The sequence below is a fragment of the Camelina sativa genome, chromosome 3 (assembly GCF_000633955.1).
Source record: "Camelina sativa cultivar DH55 chromosome 3, Cs, whole genome shotgun sequence".
NCBI classification, from domain to species: Eukaryota; Viridiplantae; Streptophyta; class Magnoliopsida; order Brassicales; family Brassicaceae; genus Camelina; species Camelina sativa.
Genome location: NC_025687.1, coordinates 26,552,993 through 26,572,199, shown reverse-complemented (window position 1 = coordinate 26,572,199; position 19,207 = coordinate 26,552,993). Strand labels below are relative to the sequence as shown.

The window sequence follows — 19,207 nt, the reverse complement described above, 5'->3', positions numbered from 1 at the left end:
TATATGCATTGAGAAAGAGTTTTTTATTCGTTAACATTTTAACAAGATCACAAATGTCACAAATGAAAAGGTATTGAACCGGATCAGGTTTCATCGAAGATTCGGTTCTGTTCTGTTTTTTTTTTGTAAATTACCTTCGACAATGCAAACAACAATAAACACTTTCATTAGAACTATTAGCAAGATCATAAACTCTCCAATTGTTCAAGAGGTTTTGCTGGTCCAAGTTCAACATCTGCTATGGGCTCTGTAAGGCCCAACAACACTTCACCATTACCGCCAAAAGACTGCAACAAAGCAACACACAAATGGTGTGTTCTCGACAAAAAGGCATTTTGCCACACAACTTTCTCAACAATAAATTTGGAGTTTTTGGATCTAGTGCCATCAAATGCTATTATCAGACCTGTCTAGGGCATCAGTCCAATCCATCTAGAAACAGAACCGCGCCTATGGGTTAAAAAAAAGGCATTTGCCTCAAGCCCCCAAAAATATAAAGAATTTTTAAGGCCCCCAAATCTAACAAATATATTATATCACAATAGTGTAGGAAGACCTTTTATTTCATGAATAACATTGGTTCGATTTTATTGCTTTGATTCCTTAACAGAAAAAGATATATTCCTCTTAAAAATGACAATCTAGTTTAAAACTTTTTTGTTTATTTACTCCTTTTCCTTAAAACGATTAAAACCTGCTTCAGTGCTTCTAAATCTTCATTAATATACTAATTTATTTTTATAGTAATTTTGTTTACGAATTATGATTGTGATGATTTGATATATTGTTTTTTTTTTAAACCTAGATTATGAGTACTTGGTGAAAAAAATTATTGAAACATAAGGAAAAAAGACTATGCTTTGTTTTTTAGACTATTATACTGTTTTGTTTTCAATAATTTATATCATTTCAAAATTCTTTTACATTTATTTTATTTAAATTTCTTTTTAGAAAAGTCGCTAGTTTCAGTCTCGCCTTAAGCCCCGATTAGTCTAGGCACGACACTGTCTAGAAAGTTCCCTTATATATATATCAATAGCCTCCCTTGTAAAGACTTAGAGTTGCCAAGAGTAAAAATAAAGTTCTTCTTCTCCAAGTTTTATCTATTTTCTCATTAAGCTTTCATGGTATCAGAGCTATGGAAAATTTAACTTCAGTCTCTATGTTTTCTCAGCCGGTTTCAGCTGCTGCAGTCATGGTTTCTCAACCTTCAGCAGAAGTTTCTCAACCTATTTCTGCTCCTCTAAATCTGTCAGTCTCTTCACCGATTCCTCAACCCACCATTTCACCACCGACGCCTCAACCTACCATACCATCGTTCCCAGTTCCTTCTGCAGCATCTTTTACTCCACCAATAGTGACTATTTCACAGTGTGTTACCCTGAAGCTTACTGATAACAACTATTTGCTCTAGAAGATGAAGTTTGAGCAGTTTTTATCTAGTCAAATGGTTCTTGGTTTTGTTACTGGTGCTACACCTCGTCCTTCTCCGACGCTGATGGTTCGAACTGGAGATCGAGTTGCAGAGGTGAGTAATCCAGAGTTCATGAAGTGGATGCACGCAGATCAGCTCGTGATGGATTGGCTTGTTGGATCTCTCTCTGAGTCAGCTATTAAAAGTGTCTATTGACTCCATTCTTCCTCAGAGGTATGGTTTTCTCTTGCTAAGCGGTATAATCGTGTCTCAACCACTAGGAATCTAGATCTGCAGAAGAAAGTTTATGCAACAGAAAAGTTGGGAAAGTCTATGGCTGTATATCTTGCTGAAATTAAATCTCTGTGTGATCAACTTGACTCTATTGGATCTCCTCTGTCCGAACATGAGAAGATTTCTAGGGTCTTGACTGGTCTAGGTCGTGAATATGAGTCTATCCGCACTGTGATTGAAGAGTCTATGGAAACCTATCCAGGTCCATGCTTTGATGATGTTGTTTTTAAGCTTACAAACTTTGAAGATAAGATTCAGGCCTATGAAGCTACAACAGTGGTCACACCTCATCAAGCCTTTTATACTAATAAAAATGAAAGTTCACACTCTTACTCAAGCAACAACAATGGTGGTTACAACAACTGAGGTGGTTATTCTCGAGGAGGTCGCTTAAACAGGGGTAGAGGTCAAAGTAGAGGTGGTCATAACAGAGGTGGTCAAGGTTACTCAACACAAGGCAAAGGCTTTTCTTAGCAGTTTTAGTCTACTCGACCATCTTGTCAGATTTGTGGAAAGCCTGGCCATTCCGCTTACAACTGTTATCACCGCTTTGAGGAGGACTACTATAACAATGACTTTACTCAAGCTTTAGCTGCAATGAGGCTCTCTGATCAGGAATATGCTGAGGGGCATGAATGGGTTTCTGATATTGGTGCTACATCACATGTAACAAACTCCACAGCTGCTTTACAAAGTGCTCAGCCGTATGCAGGAACATATTCAGTGATTGTTGGAAATGGTGAGTTTCTCCCAATAACGCATGTTGGCTCCACAACTCTTCAAGGTAAGTTACCTCTAAAAGATATTTTGGTCTGTCCTAATATCACTAAGTCACTCTTATCTGCTTCAAAGTTGACTGATGATTATCCATGCTTTGTAAAATTCGACTCACACTCTGTTCGGATAAAGGACCTGCAGACAAAACAGCTCCTCACAACAGGAAACAAGGCCAATAGTCTCTATGTGCTAAAGGACTCCAAGTTCAATGCCCTCTACTCCAACAGACAACAAGTAGTCAGTGAAGAGATATGGCATCAAAGGCTTGGTCATCCACCCAATGAGGTTCTACAGTTCTTGTCAAGAAACAACTCTATCATTCTGAATAAGGCATCTTCTCATATATGTGAAGCTTGTTAGTTAGGAAAGATCAGTAGACAACCTTTTCTTTCTTCAGATTATGTTGCTTCTAAGCCCCTAGAACGCATTCATTGTGATTTATGGGGTCCATCTCCAGTTGTTTCTCCTCAAGGATTTTGTTACTATGTTATTTTTGTTGATCATTACTCAAGATTCACATGGTTATATCATCTCAAGCAAAAATCAGATTTCTACTGTATATTCCTTCAATTTCAACACTTAATTGAGAATCAACTTCATCAAAAGATTCAGATGTTCCAGTGTGATGGAGGGGGTGAATTTATAAGTACAAGATTTACCACTCATCTCTCAAATGAAGGAATAAAACAGCTTATCTCGTGTCCTCATACACCACAACAAAACGGGTGTGCTGAACAAAAACACAGACACATTACAAAACTTGGTTTGTCAATGTTGTTCCAGAGTCATGCACCTCAGGAACTTTGGGTCGAAGCATTTTTCACTGCAAGCTTCTTAGGTAATCTACTGCCTTCCTCTGTGTTGAACAACAAGGCTAGTCCTTATGAGGTTTTGCATCAGAAAACACCAATTTATACTTCTCTAAGAGTCTTTGGATGCTCATGTTATCCTTATCTTTGTTCTTATGGTGTAAACAAGTTCGATCCAAAGTCTTTGCACTATGTGTTTTTGGGTTACAATGAGAAGTACAAAGGTTATAGGTGCTTGCATCCTCCAACTGGTAGAGTCTACATCAGCAAACATGTTTTGTTTGATGAAAAGTGTTTCCCATATACAGAAATATATCATGATTATGCTTCAAAAGTTCAGACTCCATTGCTTTCAGCTTGGCAGTCTAGTTTTCTTTCACCTTCAGAGAGTCCTTCAGTAGTGTCTACTGTCTACTGCTAATGAAACAGAGAGTTCTGAGTGTACGGCATGCTTTGATCCTGCTTCTATAGGCAACAGCTCTCTTGTTTCTGATAGCAGGATGGACACATCTGAATCTGTCTCACTGTCAAGTGCAGTTTCTCAAATAACATTAGATGCTCTCTTTTCGGAAGAAGATTTTCCTCCTTTACCTTCGAATCAACTAGCTCTTGCTCCTGTCTTTGTTCAGAGGATCCCATCACCTTCATAAATCAGTGAAACAAGTCCTGCTTCTTCTGCAGAAGAGGCAACAAACGTAACTGAGGATCTTCCTGCAACAACATCAACTCATCCAATGATCACTCGAGCAAAGTCAGGAATTGTCAAACCAAATCCTCGATATGCGTTGTTTATAGTTAAAAGTAACTATCCTGAACCTAAAACAGTGAAGTCTGCTTTAAAGGATGAAGGATGGAATAACGCAATGGGAGAAGAAATGTCTACGATGCGTGAAGTTGATGAATAGGACTTGGCTCCACCAGAGGAAGCTGAGCATGTTATGGGTTGTAAATGGGTTTTCAGAACCAAGCTTAACTCTGATGGTAGTCTTGATAAGTTAAAAGCAAGATTAGTTGCTAAGGGGTATGACCAAGAAGAAGGAGTTGATTTCATTGAAACTTTCAGTCCAGTGATTAGAACAGCTACTGTTCGTTATGTTCTTCACACTGCAGTAGCTAAGAACTAGAACATTAAGCAGCTAGATGTGAAAAATGCAATCTTGCATGGAGATCTTAAAGAAACAGTTTATATGCAGCAACCCCCTGGCTTTGATGATCCTCTAAGACCTTATTATGTGTGCAAACTCAAAAAGGCCATCTATGGGCTTAAACAAGCTCCACGTGCTTGGTTTGATAAGTTCAGCAATTATCTACTCAAGTTTGGTTTCTTTTGCAGTATTCCAGATCCCTCATTGTTTGTTTACAGACAAGGCAAGGATATGATGTATCTCCTGCTATATGTTGATGATATGATATTGACTGGAAGCAATGATCAACTGATTCAAGGATTTTTGGAATGTTTAAACAAGGAGTTTCGGATGAAAGACTTGGGTCCTCTACATTATTTTCTGGGTATACAAGCTCATTTTCATGAGGGTGGTCTGTTCTTAAATCAGGAAAAATATGCCAAAGATCTTCTAGTGACTGCTGGTATGCTTGATTGTGCTCCAATGCCAACTCCTTTACGTCTTCAGCTTGATCGTGTTGAAGGACAAGATAAAGTTTTCTCTGATCCTACTTATTTTCGAAGTTTAGCGGGAAAACTGCAGTATCTAACTCTTACTCGACCAGACCTCCAATTTCCTGTTAATCTTGTGTGCCAAAAGATGCACACCTCAATTGTTGCTGACTTCCATCTCCTGAAACGTGTTCTACGATACTTAAAATGTACAGTTCATATGGGAGTTGATATCAGTTCAAGAACAGATTATGCTCTTCGTTCCTAAAGTGATAGTGACTGGGCAGGTTGTAAAGAAACTAGACGCTCTACAGGAGGTTTCTGTACTTTTCTTGGGACAAACATTATCTCCTGGTCTGCAAAACGCCATCCTACAGTCTCCAAGTCTTCAACTAAGCTGAATACAGAACCATATCTTTTGCTGCATCTGAGCTCAAGTGGATCACTGCATTGCTTGATTCCCTTGGTGTTAAACAGCAGGATACTCCAGAGTTATACTGTGATAATCTTTCTGCAGTTTATCTCACTGCTAACCCAGCCTTACATGCAAGGTCTAAACATTTTGATGTGGATTTTCACTATGTTCGTGAAAGGGTTGCACAAGATGCTTTGGTGGTTAAACACATTCCTGCAGAATACCAGATTGCGGACATCTTCACCAAATATCTTCCTCAAGAACCATTCTATGATTTGAGGTACAAACTTGAAGTCTCCGATCCACCAACACCAACTTTAAGGGGCTGTATTAGCAAGAACATAAACCCTCCAATTGTTCTAGAGGTTTTGCTCACAAGCAAAACTGGTCCAAGTCCAACATCTGCTATGGGCTCTGCGAGGCCCAACACTTCACCATTGCTGCCAAAAGACTGCAACAAAGCAACACACAAATGGTGTGTTCTCGACAAAAGGCATCTTGCCACACAACTTTCTCAACAACAAATTTGGAGTTTTTGGATCTAGTGCCATCAAATGCTATTAAGACACCTGTGTAGGGCATCAGTCCAATCCATCTAGAAAGTTCCCTTATATATATATCAATAGTCTCCCTTGTAAAAACTTAGAGTTGCCTAGAGTAAAAATAAAGTTCTTTTTCTCCAAGTTTTATTTATTTTCTCATTAACCTTTCAAGAACTAGGGATGATGCAATCTACGAAGCTATATAAAGGTTGGAAGAAATTGAGTAATTTATGGTTTTGTACTTTTAAGTTGTGCCAAAGGAAAGTTGTAGAAATCCAACAAATTTATTTATTTATTTTAAGCATAATGTTCTTTTCTTACTTCTTAGACTACTATAGATATAGTGCGATCAAGGAAATAGGTTTCCTTGAATCTTACAACAATGTTAATTAAAGAGATCTATAGACAGCATCAACAAGATTATTTAGTAGTTGTAGAATAATTATATTTTGAAATGCTGCGCAATGTTTCTTTGGAACTGTCTCTACTCCATGTTGAAACTGAAGTCTTTCCCGGTCCAACGACCATCAGTTTCCCTGTAACTCTCAAAGAACGTTACTTCCCCATTGCGTTCCACCGCCAATGCTGTCGCACTTGTTGTTCCAAAGCGTGGTATTCCAAGCTGAATCAAAATCAAAAGAAAGAGATTTAAGTAAATTATAACGATGGTACGTAAGGAGAATGGATCAATGAAAACGTTTAGATAAAAGTTTCGTACTTCTTCATCAGGCTTCCTTTCGAAATACACCGTTGGTTGACCTTCTTCCACAGGAGTACACATAAAGCTCTCAACAAACTTCTTAAACCGTGTTAGTTGATCGTTTCCCCAATCACTAAAGCTGTCTATGGTGGCTTCTCCACATGGACAATATTTTGGTTTGGTAACACCAATCATCTGACTAAAATAGTCTCTCAGGCACAAATCCTGCGCAACAAAAAAAAAAAAAAAAGGGTTTGAAAAAGCTACCAACAACTATACGAAACACTTGTACTTGAAATAATTTACCCTGGTAGCATCTGTGGAATCGAGACCGCCGTCAGGAGAAAGTGTGTGCACACCAAACGGAACCGTTTTAGTCAAGACATCAGGCGCAAGTATATGGGGTTTCCTGATATGAACCATTGAATTCAAAGTCAAGTCAGCGACTATAAGGCTATAATAAGACCACCCATTATCCTGATCTTCACACCGTGCCACATGATCAGCAAATTCCTCTGGACTCATGTTGCTCTGCAAATCAAACAAAGCACAATCCCGTGATCAAACCAAAAAATATGTTTGCAAAGCCATAAAAAAAAATGAAACAAACCTTCATGAAATCAATGGGGTACAACTCGGGTCCCCCGACTTTATCAACCTTGTCTTTCAACATCGTTTTACTCATAAGAAACGCGACACGGCCTTTTGGAGAAATAGCAAACCACGTTCCGCCATTATCTTTGCACCGACCACTCAGAATCAGACCATCCCAAGACGCCTCACTCAGAATCAGACCATCCCAAGACGCCCTACTTATTTCCCTATTAAATCCATCAGACAAAACCATAAAATAAAAGTCACCAACATTGTTATAACTTATAAAGTACGTCGATTCAACAAAATTAAACTTGCCTATTTGCCAAATTGTCTCTGTTCATCACAAGCGTCAGTTGGTTGTTGCCTACCTCTGCCCAGTCGAATGCCACAACCCCCATTTTTTCTCCTCTAAAGTTTTTTTTTTGTTTGCTATTTGAATCTCTTGCTCTGTGATGTTCTTTTGTAGTGATTTGTGTTGTGACTCCTTCTCTGTTTTTATAGCCGAGAGATGACCTCTGGCTCTGCTCTGCTTTTTCCTTTACTTGTTCCTCTCAACTTCTTCCAACGTAACCACTCCACGCACTTACGAGCTTCTTTATCCATTTTTGGTTATAGGTTTTGATTTTTTCTGTCACCATCTTACTCTTAAACCCATTGAGTAACCCAGGAAACCGTGCCTCTGTGTTGCATTTTACCTTAATAGTTGTGTGAACTGAAAAAAGTGGCTTCTATTACTATTGGCATAAACTTGCTACTGTAAGTAAAATGGGAAGATGCAGAGTATCAACATTGCCAAAGTTATTCCACTTTTGCTCTCTCGCTTTTTACTCGACTGATGGACGAGTCATGTGTATGGTGGAACGATCACGACTTTTTTTTCTTTTCTTACTATACTAAGAATATACAAGAAGTGGTCCGTTTATGGTAGCACGCAAGTTTAAGAAGTCATATGATCCAAATTATGCTTTGGTCTTAGCTTGCTTTGGTGGTGGTAGTTCGACTCTAGTGCTGATTATGTAAGGAGAAGTCATATGTAATGTGCAACAATTTATAACACCTTTTTTTTACTAATTTGAGAGAGTGAAACGAAGACGTTAAACAAAACACAGTGGATAGATGATGAGGTGGCACATATGGCCAATTTGGATGGTTGTGTGGTTCATTTTTATTTTATATATTAGGTTTTAACCTGCGGTATAGCGCAGGACAATTTTTTTAAAAAAAATACTTATATTTATTTGTTAATTTATTTGTTTTGTTTAGTATTTAAGATTTTATAATTGTATATTGATTGTTAATAAAAACTAAATTTTATATCCTGATCGGTCAGTAAAAAAATCATATGAGAATAGAAATTAAACAATCGTCCATTTATTTCTCAAATGGTAAATCACTTGAACTGAAACATCTAGTAGAGTAGAGAGAGAACGTGAGGTACTTACGTTGCTATGCACATACTGAAAGTTCGATCTGAAATCTTCTTCTTATAAGTTCTAAAGCCACTTCCGCTAAGTGTAGAGTTAGAGAATGCATTCCAAAACTTGTTATTTTAGGTGGTAGTTCAATGTAATTATACGTCTATAGCATTCATACAAATATTCAAATATTTTCCTTTGCCTGAAGAAGTTAGCATACAGTTTCTTTACTTGTCACCTGCCAAATAAAAAACAAACCAAAGAAACAAAAGAAAACCAATCCATCCTCTAATCAACGGCAGACCTACATAGACGTTAGGGAGGTCAAGTGACCTGGTAAAATGTTGAAATAAAGTTTTTTAGCATATAAAATACTGAAATTCTGGTAGCAAAGTTGGTTTTCTTTAGTAGTTTGACACCCCAAACCCAGGTTCAATACTCTCTTTTTTTTGTGTGTTTAAATATTTAACTGCTTATAAAAAATTATTGACCAGGGCAAATTTTTCTCCTGGGTCAGCCATTGCCTCTAATCCTCCAATCACATGTGTATTGATGATAAATTTAAATAACTGTTTACACACCAAAAAAAACCATTAGTGTTGCACCAAAGATATAAGTTAATAAGCTAGAATGGATTATGGTTACATTTTCTTGATTAATCTTTCGAACATTTAACTTACATCGAGGATGAACCCATCAGAAATCTGAGACCAAACAAAACCCTGCATATCCACACCCAAACATGAAACATGAGCCACCATAATAAAAGAATCAAAACCATAACCATTCCCCAAAAGCCAAAACCTGTAGCTTAAGGTAACATAGAAGGAAGGAACCATTTTTGAATCCACTAGAGAAGCTGCAAAATCCAACGTACAATCACTATGTAAAGCCATAAAAAAATGAAAGCGATTCATTCAAGTGAAAAGAGGATAGGGAAGAGCCTTAATTAGTCCAAGCCAGATGCATAATAGCATGATTACTGGGCGTTTCTCGTTGGGTTGCTTTTGTATTTGGGCCCAAAGACATATTAAAAAACCCATAAATGGGTCCATTTTGCCGAGTATCGTTACTGTCGGAAACATTCCGAGCAACGCCTTAAGAACGAGACGTGGCCTTACATGAGAGGTTGGTAGGTAAATAAAACCGGGGTTTTTTTTTCTCATTTCTTTTTCTTTCCTCCCGACTGTCTCTCTCCCTTCTCTCTCGTTTCTGAAGGCGACAGAAACAGCGATTGTTGATGAAATCGGAGAAATCAATGGATTCGCGTCGAATCCATTGAATTTTCCGGCGTAAAGTGGTTGTTTGTTGGTTACCCGAAGGCGACGGCTTCCAGATCGGTGTAACCGTCAGATAGGACGGTTCAGTTCTCACGGCAAACGACGGTGGAGGCTTATTTTGGTGAGACAACGATGGCGGAGGTTTTCTGGTGGCCTACAGCGAACGACGAGGTCCACTGGCTAACGAATCAGAGACGAGATGGTTCGTCTTCTCAATTCCGATCTATTGCATGTATGAGATTATTCTGTTGTTAAATTGATTTTGAGATTATTTTGTTGTTCAATTGATTATGAGATTAGTTTAATCAACCGGTTATTTGCTTGATTGGGAATTAGTGTTGTCTCATTACGATTTATTGTCTGATAGTTTTGGAGGGTTTACGATTTATTGTCTGATAGTTTTGGTTGAGATTAGATATGTTTGATAGTTTTGTTATATGGGTTTGTGGTTGTAATCGAAACTTTCTTTTTTTTATGAGATTAGTCTGTTGTTCTTATTAAGAGTAGAATGTTTTTGTTTTTGTTTTATGTGATTTATATTGACTCTTTTTACATGTTTGTGCGAGGTCAAATGGATTTGATTTGGAGTGGTATTCATGAAGCGGACACAACTATTGGATTCTCTTATTTGAAAAGGTATGGTACGACAGCTTTCATATGTTGTTGATAGTTATTGTTTGCGGTTGTGTGTTGGGATGAATTAGTAGCTTTTTCATGAAACACTAGTGTTATGTTTGCTTTGTTTGTGTATAAATAATTGTGTAAAAAGGTATGGTCTTATAAATGTAATAAGTGATGAGTTTGAGTATGAGTTTGATCAAGTGTTTGAATATGAGTTTGTAATTTATTTAGTGTTAGATTAGGTAATATTCGAGTCAGTCATTGAAGATTGCTTTTTGTTTGTTGGTTGTGATAAATACGGATAGTACTTGATTAGAGAGATACTTGTCGAGTGGTTGGGTTTGATGAATGCTTCAACATCAAACTTATTGTTTGATGGTGTAGGGTTTGTAGGTTGTTTTAATGTAATAAATTTGTGGTTGTTGTAGTTTAGGTAAATTTCAAAACCCAAACCCACTTGTTTTGAAAGTAAACTTCACCTAACCATCTAACCTTGAGCTCAATATAAACCCTCCATGGCACGCATATTGGGCCGCTCCCCGGTGATATCAATGTCTTGGACCGCTTCCCGGTGTTTGATGATATCCTAGAGGGCCGAGCTCCGAGAGTTACATACGTTGTCAATGGACGGCAATACAAAATGGCGTACTACCTCACTGACGATATCTATCCCAAATGGGCAACTTTCATCCAATCCATTACATTTCCACGTGGTCGAAAAGCAAAACTCTTTGCTCAATGGCAAGAAGGATGTTGTAAAGATGTAGAGCGTGCATTTGGAGTCTTGCAAGCTCGATTTGCAATCGTTTTATCATTTTAGATAATTAAAGTTTGATAATTAATCAACATAAATTAAAAAATTATTATTTAAATCCTTGAGCAATCTTTTTTTGGGTTCTCTAGTAATAAGGTGATTTTGCTTAAGTTTCTCCTAGGATTACTTTACTTAATTTAGTATTATTTATATAATTAATTATTATGAGAGTAACTATGGTGGGTTACTCCACTAATGGTCTAAAGCAATTGCATCGGTGATGTGCCCATTGATTTGGCTACTAAATAACCAAAGTATTTATAGAGAATAAACAGTCCCATTGATTTTATGCAAATTAAAATCTTTAGAAATTTAGATTTTATTTATTCAGTGTTAGCATTAAACACAAATATTTGCTATCATAATCAGTAGAAATCTGACCGATTTTGGATTATTTGATTGCAAGCACAGTAAATCGTTATTATTTCTATGAACACGCAAATTATAGCATGAAGGTAAGGAATATTGTTTCAATTAAAATTTGAATAAGCTTCTATTGATTAATATCCCTACTAAATTATGGTAATCAAGGGGAATATAACAGATTTTAGGCTATTAAATATGATTCATATTAGGTAATAAAAAAATTACATTTACTGCTGAAAAATATGCTGAAAATATACTGTTTCTTAAACTAAAAAACTTCAAATGCCATAATATACTTTGATAATTAGTTTCGATTTTGATTTCCATATTTAACTTATTGTTTTTTGTGCAATTTTCTAAAGATTAATTTTGCAAATTATTTTAATTTAAAGGGTAGAATTCAAAATATACTTCAAATATATATATATATATATATATATATATGTATATATGTATATATATGCATGGAGAAAGATATGCATTGAGAAAGAGTTTTTTATTCGTTAACATTTTAACAAGATCACAAATGTCACAAAGGAAAAGGTATTGAACCGGATCAGGTTTCATCGAAGATTCGGTTCTGTTCTGTTCTGTTTTTGTAAATTACCTTCGACAATCCAAACAACAATAAACACTTTCATTAGTACGAAGCATGAGTTTCAACATTGACATTTTCATTGGTCCTCCTCTTCTCGCCGTAAATACTAAAGAATGAGTTCAGAGGCTGTTTAGGTAAAGAACATTTTACTCTTTATTTATTATTTCTTTTTTTTTTTAAATATCCCCTATCTATATTTTTTATAGAGGATATTAGTTTTTGCATCTAATGCCATTTAATGATTATATTCATATCCAAACAAGTTTAATTAATTCTCTTTACTATTCTTATAACCAAACAGAATTAAAATCTTTTAAATATCCATATATATATACTATTCTATAATTAATATATATATTTGGAAGATTTATTTTATATTAAAAAAAATTATTCTCCTATCATCTTTTTTTTTTTTTTTTAAATGTAGTAAATCATCATATAATACATAAAGTTAATAAAATGTGTATTTTTCCTGTATATATTATGATTTGATTTTTTTTAAACGAACATATATTACTCAATTGATATAAAATGTGTGTGTTCAACATACATATATAGTAAATTTACTATATATAGTAAATTATTGAATTTTAAGAAGTTTACAATTTATAACTTATATATCTAAACTTAATAAAATATTTAAAATTATGAATATTTAAACATATTGAATTTTCAAAATAACACAAACGAGTTATATTACATGACGGGTTATATGACACTACATGATTGAATTGATAATATTAAAAAATAAAATATTATTAACATGATACTTTAATACATGTTAAATGCTTATTTTACTATTTTAACAACACCAATATAAAATATATCGAATCAAACTGATTTAATTAAAATTGTATTAAAAATTTTTTTGTGCGGTATACCACGAATTATACACCAAATCACTAAAATTAACAAAAGAGTACATTAACAAAATTAGTATTAAAATAGTATATTAATTTTAAAAAATCAAAAAAAACTTGGCATGCGATGTACCGCGGGTCATAATCTAGTATATTATTAATAGAGAAACATTCTCAAGAAAATGTAGATGTGTCGTCGCTAGAGAGCTCGAGACACTAATGAATTTATTGCTCTTATTTTATGGATATTTACACATAATTGCTATTGAATGATTAAGGAATATTCCTTTTCAATTAATTAGAAAATCAAACATTTTAATTTTAAAATATATTTTAATCATTTTTATAACATATTTAATTATTATATCATTATTAGATCTAAAACATGTTTAAAAACCTAAATTATTCACCTATTAAAAAAAACTGATTAATATTCACATATTTAAATTTTCCAAAATAAAATTATCACAATAATCATTATTATAGGCAATGTAATTATTTAATACCATTTTCTTACAAAAAGAAAAATTAAACAAAATAAATAATCTTGTTGATGGTTTAACTGGTCGTTCCCAAAGGATTATTTTACCCGTAGGAGTCATTAGATCCATCGGTTCAGTTTCATTATCCAAGTCTGACTCCAACAAATATTCTTCTCCTTCGGAAGGACCCAATGAGGCAAATTGATTTGAACCAAGTTTAATCTCGGCTTGTTTACTACTCCCCCCTTGGAAAATAGCATGAGATATAGCTGAAGAAGTCTGTGCAGTTTCCTGAATAGGAGATTCAATAGATAAAGGAGTTACTTAAACAGTTTCAAAAATAGGTATATTCTCAGCGGGTGAGACAGTTGTTGACAGAATGTGTTCTTCTACTATAGTAGGTGAAGCTTGTTTTGTTGCAATTGGTTCTCCGACTGGTAAGAGAGAAACATTAGTAATCGTGTACCTCAATGCTTAAGATCTGACCAGGAGTAGTAGACTGATTTGTAACAATTTGTATGGGGCTTGAAGCATTTACATTGTCAGGCTCTGAAACCTTATCAATAGAGGACTCAATGATCGTAGCTACATTCGCTTGAGGACTTGATGTAGACTGTAAGCAACGCTTTTCTTTATGACCCAATTGCCCACAATTCTTACAATTAGTGGGTAACCAAGCATATTCTACCTCTACCATAGAGATGAACACATTTATATCACTAGCAGCAATCTTAGTTGGAAAGGCTTTGCTCAGCTCAACCTCTACCAAAATCTTGGCCTCACCCATCAAAAATGGATCTAGTCTAGGTTTATGGGTTGCCATTGGTGCACCTAATCCATAAGCTATATGACTAATGCCAAGAATTGAATAGAGAATGATGGGTATCTTTTTTAAAGTCACCCATACAAGAATAGTTTTGATCTCGGGGATAGCTAAAGATGCTTCTGGAGTCCAAGAAGCAACAAACATCAAACAATCATCAACATGCCAAAGACCCCTCTGGAGAACCCAAGACCTAGTTGATTCATCTGGAATGTGAAAAAGATAGTTTGAATCTCCTAATTTCCTAATTGTGATTCTGCATTTTCACGATGGTCGTATCTTGCATAGGTGGAGGCAGAATTCTTCTCCTTCTCCCTCTTCAGCGAATCCTCTTCCCCTTGGACCAGTGCCAAGAATTGTTAGATCTACTTCACTCGACATCTTAACTCAATATTCTCCATCTGATTCAAGCTCATCTATCTCAGATGAGCGAAGATGTCGATGGAAGCTGAAACTGAAGCAAATTTCTTTCGCCGACCCATTTGATGAGGGAAGAGATGAGGCTCGCCTATGAAGCGGATTTGTCGGCTGCTCTCCTTTATTTCTTTAAATTGATTAGGTTACATCACTTGTCCTTACATAGACATCAAAATATTAGGGTTTTGCTATAGGACAGTTCACTCATCACATAAGTCAAAGACACTCAAATCTATTCTATTTGCTCCGTACGGTCAATTGTGGTCTTTGCTTTGTTGACTGTGTTTTTGTCCATTTGTGCAGGTGGAGATAGTCGTTGGAAGGTTGGAGAAGCTTGAATAGTTGTGGGCTTTTCTCTGTTGGACTGAGCTTAAAAAGGCTTGTTAGGCTTGATGGTAACGGGCTGGTGTGAGGTAAAGCCCATTACCGTTTTAATCACTTCAATCTTTGGAGCAATCTCTTCATATTTTTTCTTCACTGTTACTCGATTATACTTTTGATCCGATTCATTTGTGATCTTGACAGAGGAAGTCGGAGCTGTTGAGTTCTTGCTCGGAGCTGTTGAGTTGTTGATACTCCCCCGCAAACTCTGTGTGGGAGGGAGGACCACACCAAGTTTGGACCGCAGGTTTTGCAGGCAGAAACTTCGTGAAGATGTCGGCAATTTGTTGATGACCAGGTATGTGTTTTACGAGAACAGTTCCGAGAGCAACCTTCTCTCTCACATAATGGTAGTGATTCGCGAAGTGCTTACTTTTCTCGTGAAAGGCAGGATTTGCAGTGAGATACACAACGGATAGATTGTCACAGTACAACTCTGGAGGCTATATTTTGATATCATTTCAGTGCATTCTTCTTCCTCTCAATATTCTAATAATCTGCATTATCATTGTTATCATCATCGTCTTCCATATCATTGGTGTTGAAAAAATCATCTTCAACTTATGTAGCATTGGCGTTGACATAATCATCTTCACCATCGGTGAAGATCACGGCATCGTACACCAAATCATCTTCAGCAACTTTGACACTGAACTGTTGCTCGGCATCATGCACCAAAGGAGAAAAATTCGAGCCATCCACATAGGCATACTCATCATCGCCGTTTTCTACGTCGACAACAACGTCTTCGTCTTCCATGTTGTCGGGTTCTTTCACTTCGTCAGCATTACTGTCTTCATCAGAGGCGAGTTTCAGAGTACACAAATCATCACCAACAACATCGTAGATATGCTCATCGACAACGTTGTGGACTTGAATCAATCGTGCTCCTTGTTTCATATTCGGCAAAAGATTATACATCATATGACGAGGCAGATCGGTTGCACAAAGCTTTTGTTTGAGTTTATCCCATGATTTGATAGGACTCTTGCCAGCTTTCTTGCGTGTTTTCTTCACTTTCTACCACCATGTTGATGCATGTTCTCAAAACTTCTTAGTCACAAGCGAAACCTGTTCATTAGCGGGAACGCTTTGAAGCATCAATATGTCTTCAACATCCGTGAGCCAATCTAAGAATGAATCAACACGTATTCCACCGTAGAACTTAGGAATATACACTACCATGAGAAGAACCGTTTTGGCTCTGATACCAAATGATGCGGTGCAGAAGCTAAGAATGGAAAGGGATGAGAGTCCTCTTCTCAGGTCCTACTCAAGATAAGATCTTTATGGGTGTGAGAGTCTTTCTCTCTAGGCTTATACAAAGCTCTTTTCAAAATAACTTTTTATTCCAATTCAAAGTTATCTATACATGAGGTTCGATCCCTTTTATAAGAGAATCAAATATAAAATAAAGGGAAGAAGATAAACACCAAATATTCCATAAATCCTAAATGAGAGTTATGTAAACACTGACGTCAAATCTGTAACTTGTTAATTTGGAGACTAGAGTTAATGTGTTTTCTGTAATGTTATGTTTCAGGTTGTATGTTTCATAGTGAAACTGGTTTGATGAGTTTTGAGCATCCGAAGAATAAAATGAAGGCAATGCCGAGGATTGATAGTGAAGGAGTTATATGTGGAGCTAACTTTAAAGTCGATGCTTGTTCAAAGATCAGTAGCATTCCAAGAAGAGGAAGTGAAGCTAATTGGGCTCTAGCGAATTCTCGTTAATGCAAGCAAGGATGAAGAAGAAGACTGATTGAGGAAACCTTCTATAGTCTTGTGTTCTGTTCTGTTTTTTTTTTTTGTAAATTACCTTCGACAATGCAAACAACAATGAACACTTTCATTAGTTACTAGTGATGATGCAATCTACGAAGCTATTTAAATGTTGGAAGAAATTGAGTAATTTATGGTTTTGTACTTCTAAGTTGTGCCAAAGGAAATTTATAGAAATCCAACAAATTTATTTATTTATTTTAAGCATAATGTTCTTTTCTTTTACGTCTTAGACTACTATAGATATAGTGCGATCAAGGAAATAGGTTTCCTTAAATCGTACAACAATGTTAATTAAAGAGATCTATAGACAGCATCAACAAGATTATTTAGTAGTTGTAGAATAATTATATTTTGAAATGCTGCGCAGTGTTTCTTTGGAACTCTGTCTCTAGTCTCTACTCCATGTTGAAACTGAGGTCTTTCCCGGTCCAACGACCATCAGTTTCCCTGTAACTCTCAAAGAACGTTACTTCCCCATTGCGTTCCACCGCCAATGCTGTCGCACTTGTTGTTCCAAAGCGTGGTATTCCAAGCTGAATGAAAATCAAAAGAAAGAGATTTAAGTAAATTATAACGATGGTACGTAAGGAGAATGGATCAATGAAAACGTTTAGATAAAAGTTTCGTACTTCTTCATCAGTCTTCCTTTCGAAATACACCGTTGGTTGACCTTCTTCCACAGGAGTACACATAAACCTCTCAACAAACTTCTTAAACCGTGTTAGTGGATGGTTTCCCCCAATCACTAAAGCTGTCTGTGGTGGCTTCTCCACATGGAAAATCTTGTGGGTTGGTAACACCAATCATCTGACTAAAATAGTCTCTCAGGCACAAATCCTGCGCAACACAAAAAAAAAAAAAAAAAGGTTTGAAAAAGCTACCAACAACTATATGAAATACTTGTACTTGATATATAATTTACCCTGGTAGCATCTGTGGAATCGAGACCGCCGTCAGGAGAAAGTGTGTGCACACCAAACGGAACCGTTTCAGTCAAGACATCAGGCGCAAGTATATGGGGTTTCCTGATATGAACCATTGAATTCAAAGTCAAGTCAGCGACTATAAGGCTATAGGACCACCCATTGTTCTTTTCATCCAGTTTGTCATCCTTTGCACACCGTGCCACATGATCGGCAAACTCCTCTGGACTCACGTTACTCTGCAAATCAAACAAAGCACAATCCAGTGATCAAACCAAAAATATGTTTGAAGAACCAAAAAAAAAGAAGACAAAATTGAAACAAACCTTCATAAAATCAATGGGGTACAACTCGGATCCACCATCTTTATCAACCTTGTCTTCCAACAACGTTTTACTCATGAGAAACGCGACACGGCCTTTTGAAGATATAGCAAACCACGTTCCGCCATTATCTTTGCACCGACCACTCAGACTGTCACTCCGAACATCCCGAGACGCCCTACTTATTTCCCTATTAAATCCATCAGACAAAACCATAATATAAAAGTCACCAACATTGTTATAACTTGTAACATACGTCGATTCAACAAAAATAAAACTTGCCTGTTTGCCCAATTGTCTCTGTTCATCACAAGCGTCAGTTGGTTGTCACCTACCTCTGCCCACTCGAATGCTACGACACCCATTTCTTTTTTCTCTAAAGAATGTATAAAGTTTTTTTTGTTTGCTATTTGAATCTCTTGCTCTGTGATGTTCTTTTGTAGTGATTTGTGTTGTGACTCCTTCTCTGTTTTTATAGCCGAGAGATGACCTCTGGCTCTGCTCTGCTTTTTCCTTTACTTGTTCCTCTCAACTTCTTCCAACGTAACCACTCCACGCACTTACGAGCTTCTTTATCCATTTTTGGTTATAGGTTTTGATTTTTTCTGTCACCATCTTACTCTTAAACCCATTGAGTAACCCAGGAAACCGTGCCTCTGTGTTGCATTTTACCTTAATAGTTGTGTGAACTGAAAAAAGTGGCTTCTATTACTATTGGCATAAACTTGCTACTGTAAGTAAAATGGGAAGATGCAGAGTATCAACATTGCCAAAGTTATTCCACTTTTGCTCTCTCGCTTTTTACTCGACTGATGGACGAGTCATGTGTATGGTGGAACGATCACGACTTTTTTTTCTTTTCTTACTATACTAAGAATATACAAGAAGTGGTCCGTTTATAGTAGGNTGTCACCTACCTCTGCCCACTCGAATGCTACGACACCCATTTCTTTTTT

At 36.4% G+C, this 19,207-nt stretch overlaps 2 protein-coding genes across 2 annotated transcripts; both read right to left on the bottom strand.

Annotated features, from left to right (window-relative positions):
• LOC104778226 lies at positions 6,150-7,612 on the bottom strand. Its single transcript, XM_010502619.2, has 5 exons — positions 7,479-7,612; positions 7,177-7,387; positions 6,873-7,097; positions 6,585-6,791; positions 6,150-6,488 (listed from the first exon to the last, which is right to left on the bottom strand). The coding sequence occupies exons 1-5, from the start codon at positions 7,559-7,561 to the stop codon at positions 6,351-6,353; spliced, it is 864 nt and encodes a 287-aa protein (XP_010500921.1). The 5' UTR covers positions 7,562-7,612; the 3' UTR covers positions 6,150-6,350.
• On the bottom strand, positions 17,180-18,676 carry LOC104778223. The gene is made up of 5 exons (XM_010502616.1): positions 18,534-18,676; positions 18,255-18,441; positions 17,928-18,167; positions 17,635-17,842; positions 17,180-17,538 (listed from the first exon to the last, which is right to left on the bottom strand). The coding sequence occupies exons 1-4, from the start codon at positions 18,614-18,616 to the stop codon at positions 17,717-17,719; spliced, it is 636 nt and encodes a 211-aa protein (XP_010500918.1). The 5' UTR covers positions 18,617-18,676; the 3' UTR covers positions 17,180-17,538; positions 17,635-17,716.